This window comes from Cydia amplana, chromosome 18 (genome assembly GCF_948474715.1).
Source record: "Cydia amplana chromosome 18, ilCydAmpl1.1, whole genome shotgun sequence".
Classification (NCBI taxonomy): Eukaryota; Metazoa; Arthropoda; class Insecta; order Lepidoptera; family Tortricidae; genus Cydia; species Cydia amplana.
Window position 1 is genome coordinate 6,882,497 of NC_086086.1, and position 7,620 is coordinate 6,890,116.

Here is a 7,620-nt window from a genome sequence, read left to right on the forward strand (position 1 = left end):
GCGCCCCGCGCTGACCTTGACCGAGTGCGCAATCAGCTGAGTGCAGTGCGTGCGCCGACTGACTGCTCCATAAGATTTACCCGTTTTACCTGCGCTGAAGTTTACAATATAATAACGGCCCGAATACCACATAAAACGAGTAAAGACGTATATGGACTGTCCATGGACTTGTTAAACACAATTGCCTCTACTATAACACCTGTTCTCACTCATATGTACAACTTATGTATTAAAGAAGGATCGTACCCTAAGTCTTTAAAAATTAGTAAGGTGTCGCCTCTTTTTAAAGGCAAAGGGAAAACAGAAAATATGGACGGGTACCGGCCAGTATCCATCATTCCGATTGTCGCTAAGGTGTTAGAAAATGGATTGTGTTGCCGACTTACAACGTTTTTAAACTCGACAAATGCAATTTCCGACCGCCAGTATGCTTACAGGTCCGGCCGCTGTACCACCGATCTAGCACGCGAAGTCGTACGCAGGGTCTTGGATGCTCTGGAGAGTAAACAGCAAGTAGCGATGCTCTGCTGTGACCTCTCCAAGGCTTTCGACGTGGCCGACCACAGCGTCATCGCGGCTAAGCTGAAACATTACGGCGTACGTGGAAATGCTCTTAGCCTCCTCACTGACGGACTGCGCGGCCGATCGCAGGTAGTCGTGGGAGATGGAGGGTTATCCAGGTCGGATCCGCTGACTACAACTATGGGTGTGGCCCAGGGATCGTCGATCTCGAACATACTGTTTTCCCTAATAATTAATGATCTCCCCGAAGCAATAACGGCGGCCGATATCTTGATGTACGCCGATGATGTGGCGGGTATTGTAACGGCACCAGACGAGAATAGCCTGCAGACCCGGCTTAATGACGCAGCAGACCAGTTATCACGGTGGTTTCGTCTGAACGGCCTCGCGCTTAATATGACCAAAACGCATTTTATTCACTTCCACGTTGGAGGCCGTACACCGAGGTCCCTTAGGGTTCAGTCTGGTGGCGTATGCATGCAGCAAGTAGATATCATCACGTTCGTCGGTTTCGAAATCGATCGAAAACTATCGTGGGCCCCCCACATAGATAAACTTTGCGGGAAACTCGGTGGTGCTTGTTTCGCACTTCGCCGCCTGGCTCGAGTCGTGACGCGGCACGTAGTGCGAAACTGCTATTTCGCAACCATTCACTCACTCTTGCAGTATGGCACAGAGTTGTGGGGGCGCGCAGCGGACTGGCAACGCGCTTTCCGACTCCAAAAAAGAGCCGTGCGCGCGGTAATGCAGGTGTCTCAGGATACTTCCGTGAGGCCCTTCTTCAAAGAACTGGGCATACTGACTATGCCGTCGATATTAATACAACAGATTGCTATTTATGCCCACATTAATCTACACACTTATAAAAAACGCGCAGACTCAGCCCGTCCGCTCCGATACCCAAACAGGCTTCTGCCGGTTAAGCGACGACTTGCGAGATCAGGGAAGATAACACACATCATGTGTCCAACTGTGTACAACAAGCTGCCAGTAACTATAACCTCAGCTCCTTCTGTAGGTTGTTTTAAAAGAAGACTTAAAAGTTGGCTTCTCGAGCACACATTTTATAGTTTGGAAGAGTTTTTAAATGTTAAATTATAAATTAACGAATAGTTAAATAAATTTATTTTTACCTTTATTTAAATTTAATAAATTATAAATTATTTTATATACACAATTGACATGTAATATTATTAATATTATAAATAAAATGAATATGAATATGAATATGAATACTCTACCTACTCTCCAGTTTGCTGGTGGAAATCTTCCATCTTTGATCAATACCAGTTCTCCAACTTCTAAATCCTTTTTAGGTGTATTCCATTTTGGACGCAATTGCAAACGAGAAAGGTATTCGCTTTGCCATTTAATCCAAAAATCTCGTAGCATGCGTTGGGTCAACTGCCATCTCGACAAGCTGGATATGTTACTCTGCTCATTACTGCGATCTGGTAAGCAAATCAAGGGTTCGCCGACCAGAAAATGTCCGGGTGTCAAATAATCTAAATCATCGCCTAATGGAGCCAATGGACGTGAGTTAAGGCACGCTTCAACTTGCGAAAGGACCGTATAAAATTCTTCGAACGTCAGGGTTGCGTCTTTCATTATTCTTTTCAGATGATACTTCGTCGATTTTACACCGGCCTCCCATAGTCCTCCAAAGTTTGGTGAGCATCATCCAACAAAACAGGTAACAATACGTTGTTTTTTGTTATTATAATAGGATGCTTTTGATCCATACTCAACTCTGAGTGTTTCAGTCTTCCTCCTAATCTCAAAAGACCTTTATCATCCAGATAAGGTGTGAATTGCAGTAGACGACTGCTTTTCTTAATTGCTTTTTCACTTTTCAGGTGATCAATTTCTTCAGGAAATTCTATCTCTTGGGACATCTTTAAACACAAGGTAAGTGCTTCATCTTTTTCTTCACAGGTTATATGTTTACTAATATTCTTTTCTTTTTTCAGGATCTTCAGCCATCTTCTACAATATGAAATCACGTCCAGAAGTTTTTGCAGTGACGAGTATTTCTTCAGTAAGGTAAGCTTTTCAGAGTCTGTTTCTATGGTTGTGATCTTACACTTTACTAACAAGCGTTTCTCTAACTCTGTTTCAGGTATGGAGTCGACGGGTGTGGTGAAATCAGGTTCACGTAAGAATTCCGGACCATTGAACCATAACTGATTTTGTTTCAGCTTGCTGGGTGACAGACCTCTGGAAGCTGGATCTGCTGGGTTATCCTTTGTATTGACATATAACCAGTGTGTGTCTAAGTTGCTCCTTATGTCAATCACTCGATTTTTGACATAGGGTGTCCATCGGTTTGGATCTCCTTTTATCCAGGCTAAAACCACTTTGGAGTCTACCCACGCGTAGGTTTGTTGCAACTCGATATTTAGAACTTTCATCACGTGTTTCATGAGTTTGCTAAGTAGCGATGATCCACATAGTTCAAGGCGTGGCAAAGGCAGCGGTTTAACAACTGGTGCTACTTTTGTTTTTGCTGTAATTAAAGACACTTGACATTGTGATCCACCTTTGGGTACAACTCGGAGGTACACGACTGCTGCATATCCTGTCTGGCATGCGTCGGAAAATCCATGTAACTCGATCGCTGAATTTTTACTAGAACCAGTCCAACGATCAATCTGTATCGCTGATATCGCAGGTAAGTCTTCTTGGTACTGGATCCATTCGTCTTTTAGATCTGTGGGTAGTTCCTCATCCCAATCTAGCTTTTCCAGCCATAGCTTTTGCATGAACATCTTTGCCTTCATGATTGCTGGTGCTAACCAACCCAACGGATCGAAAAGTGAAGCGATCTGTCCGAGTACATTTCTTTTTGTGACAGGTTTAGCACTCTCAGTATTTATCTCTTTTTGTGTAACTTTGAGTTTGTCTTCATCAATATTCCAAATTATTCCGAGTGTCTTTATTTGACTCTTTCTACTCATGTCTACTGTGTTTGAACTCTCTCTCTTCTCAGGTTGTATGGCCGACATAAATTCTCTGCTGTTAGAAGCCCACTTTTGTAACTCAAATCCACATTTGCTCATAACTTTGTTCAGCTCTTCATGTGCTTCTAATGCTGACTTCACATCATCAAATCCTGTAAGTACATCATCCATGTAAAAGTCTCTGTCTATAATTTCAGATGCTATGGGGAATGCGTCTTTTTCTTCTTTGGCCAGCTGTTTTAACGTCCTTATTGCCAAAAATGGCGCTGAGGCTGTGCCAAATGTGACAGTTAGCATTCTGAAATCTTGAATCTCGTCTTTTGGATCGAATCTATACAAAATTCTCTGATAGTCAGTGTCTGCTTCTCGAACTTTGATCTGTCGATACATCTTTACGATGTCTGCTACAAAACATATCTTGTTTTGTCTCCATCTCATGATGACGTCTCTTAGCTCTTCTAGCAGAGTCGGTCCAACCAGTAGTTCATCATTGAGAGATACTCCATTAGATCCTTTACAGGATGCGTCAAAAACTACTCTCACTTTCGTGGTCTCTCGATCCTCGCGAACCACAGCATGGTGTGGAAGGTAGACTGTTTTCTCATCTTTCTCAGGCTTGCCTACCGGTTCCATGTGTTTTAAGGTAAGGTACTCTTTAATCACGTTATCGTACTCAGTTTTCAATTTGCTGTTGTGTGTTAACTTCCTCTCCAGACATTCTAGTCTTTTGACAGCAATTGAACGGGAATTTTCAGGAACAATCGGTGTATCTCGTACGAATGGTAGTCCAACAATGAATCTCCCATCCTCATCTCTCGCTAGTGTTTTCTCATAAATCTCTTCAGCTCTTTTCTCTAGAGGCGTCAGAGTGTTTTTGCTCTCAGTATCTAGCGTCTCCGATTCCCAAAATCTTTGCAGCATGTTTTCTAGGCTCACACTCAAATGCATGCTAACAATTCTTCCATTTTTCCCGTGCTCTTCGGCGGGTGCTCCACCTGATATTATCCATCCGAATAACGTCTGTTGCGCTATCGGTGATCCTGGTTTGCCCTTGATGACTCCACTCATTAAAATGTCTGTATAGACATGCACACCAAGTAACAAATCTATCTCTCCAGGATTGTAGTATGTGGGATCAGCTAACTCCAAGCCATGTAGTTGAGTCCATTGTTCTTTATTGATCTTCGTAACAGGCATTATGTCAGTAACTTCCTTCGTCACGTAGGCGGTGCAGTTTAGCTTGTAGCTCTCGTTTATTCTCGACACAATTTGTATCTCCGCCGCGTGCTTGATCGGAGTCGACATCTTCGCAACCCCTGTCACTTGACCCTCCACCCTTGTTCGTTTGAGTTGTAGTTTGTTGACTGTCTCCTCTGATATAAATGACTCTTCCGAACATGGATCTATGAGTGCTCGAACTACTTGTGCTCCTCTGTTTGTCATAATATTCACTAGTGCTGTAGCTAAAAGAGTAACCCGTCTCTGAGAGGCACAGTGAGATACTATGTTGATTGTTGGTGTAGCTTGCTCTTTGTTTTCTTGCTCTGGTTTCTCTTCGAGTGATACAGTGTTAGTTTTAGTAACATGCAAAAGTGTGTGATGCTTTCTCTTACAACGCAGGCATGAAGTATTACGCTTGCAAAATCTCACGCTATGTCCAGGCCGTAGACAGTTGAAGCAAAGACTCCTTGTTTGAACCTCCTTGGATCGTTGCTCGGGATCCAATTTAGCAAACTCCTTGCAGTTGTAGATGAAATGATCCTCGTTACAGAAACCACATTGTTGATTGGAGTCTGTGGTACTGCTAGGCGTAGCAGTTGCATGGAATGTCTTGGCTCTAACTTGAGGCTTCTCTTTTGGGTGCGCAGTTTGAACCATCTCCAAAACTCTAAATCTTCCCTCCAAAAATTTGCTGAATTGTTCCAATGTCGGCAAGTCTTCCACAGATAATGTCTTCAGATCCTCTTCCCAATGCTTGTGTGACTCAGTATCTAACTTGCTCACCAATAGATGTATTATGATTGGATCCCAGTTTTCGATATTAATGTCATTGTTCTTCAAGCTGTTTAGACATTCTGTAGAAATATCCAGCAATTCTTTGACACCTTTGGCAGATTCAACACTCAGTTTCTTTTGACCCAAAAATCTGTTCAAGATTGAGTTAACCATAATCCTCTTGTTATTGTATCTGTTGTGTAAGGTATTCCATGCTACTTCGTAATTTTTCTCAGTAATTTGAATGTGCTTTAGCAGTTGTTCAGCTTCACCACTAAGACTACTCTTCAAATAGTGCAATTTCTGCACTGGGCTCAATGAACTCTGATTATGAATGAGAGATGTATAGAGATCCTTGAAAGTCCCCCAATCATTGTAATTTCCATTGAACTGTGGTATATTAATCTTAGGTAGCTTCACTTCCTGGCTCTGTGGTCTGATGGATTGCTTCTCCGTTCCTTGTGTATGACTCGTTTGCTCGTCTTCTAATTTCGCAAGTATCTCTGCTTTGGTGTCTATATACAACTCTTCTCCATTGTCGTATATCTCTTGTGTAAAATATTCGTGCCTATTTCGTTGTTCTGCTGTCGCTATCTTCACTATCTCTCGGTGTGTGTTTTGAAAAACTTCCCAAAGTTTGTCTAAATTCTGTAGTCTGACTTGCAAGTATGACTTGTTAAGTCTCGCCTTGGGACACTTCTTGAAGTTTGCAGCTGCTTTCTGAAGAAGATGTAAGTTATCCGCTTGAACTACGAATAAGGTTTCCATTTTCACTGAGTTCAAATTCCAAGAATTTTCGAAGTTCCAAACTTCTAAGACGCAAGTTAGTGAAAAATATTCTAAGTCTTTGTTAATCACAGAATTTTTCTATGTCCCAAATTCTATGAAAATTTTCTATGTCTCGGATACTCGAAAACTAGACTATGTTTCAGAACACTACGAAATATTCTAAGTCCCAAATATCACCGAAAATTTTACAAGTCCAAAGCACACTCCGCGAAATTCTACAAGTTTAAATAAACGGAACGATCTTACTCAATTATAGTCCTTAGTGCAATCCGATAGAGTCCACTTTGCACTGCACTATCACTCGCGTCACAGCCTGATCCGACTCGAATAGGACCAAATGTTCGCACCTGGCTGTTCTAAATCCGCACTTAAACACTGCACTTTAAGGTTCACTTTCCTATCACTAAGCACTGTTACTTTTACTACTACTATACTTCACTTCACTGTATCACTGTCACTTTATTTTTGGTTACTGACTTGACCATGGAAACTGTTTGACTCCATTGTTTTTAGAAAACATACCGTTAGCTAGTTTGCATTTCGAAAAGAGACATCTAGCGATCAATTCAGTAATTAATTTACAGTATGTACACTTATGCGGCAATTTTAAATCTCAACACATGGCTTCAAAGCAGTCTACAGTTGACCATAGTAACTTTTTACCAACCACCTCAGTTAAATGGTAAACCTGTACAGGTAAAATTTAATTTAAATGTATACTGTCAAACAGCGGTAGTTAGTTGTGGTGATACATAGGTACGAAATATCACGGATACATCAAATTGATTTTATGACTAGACTTAAAAATAATTACCCCACATCATGATCGCATATTATGAGTATGGGATATACATAAGCGTGATAAACTAGAATCGCAGTCCATTTTCGCATAGATGTTATTTATCTTTGTGCTCCTGAGTGCTGCGTTAGTTGCGTACACTAGACACGACTTATAAGCCGTATAGTCAGTCAGTTGTGAATCTCAAACCGGCGCGAGGGCAATGATTTACACGCCATTTGCACTTCCGACGCTTGCAGCGAAAAACGACCGTTCAATTCAACTGAATAAGCCTATTAATGATACTGGCGTATTGAATTACGCTTGTTTATCAAGTGAAAACTTCATATTTTATCAAAATACGAAAACGACATGACTGATTGGATATTAAATGGAAAACATTACAACGAAATTGAGCCTTACACGAATGGTTTTCAGTTTATTTTATTATTAGTTAATAATTGGGTCTCACAGACACACAATACAGGATATTATTAATATCCGCAAGCGGACCTTTTCAACCATTTTAACACTATTCGAGCCAGAAATGTATATACAAAGAAAGGTTCATTCGAA

General features: G+C 41.3%; 1 protein-coding gene across 1 annotated transcript; it reads right to left on the minus strand.

The window, feature by feature from the left end:
- Positions 1-2,159: 2,159 nt before the first annotated feature.
- On the minus strand, positions 2,160-6,245 carry LOC134656586 (uncharacterized). Its single transcript, XM_063512143.1, has one exon. The coding sequence runs from the start codon at positions 6,243-6,245 to the stop codon at positions 2,160-2,162; it is 4,086 nt and encodes a 1,361-aa protein (XP_063368213.1).
- Positions 6,246-7,620: the final 1,375 nt, after the last annotated feature.

Coding starts and splice junctions, on each gene's coding strand:
- LOC134656586 (XM_063512143.1), bottom strand. CDS start 6,245: ATGGAAACCTTATTCGTAGTTCAAGCGGATAACTTACATCTTCTTCAG.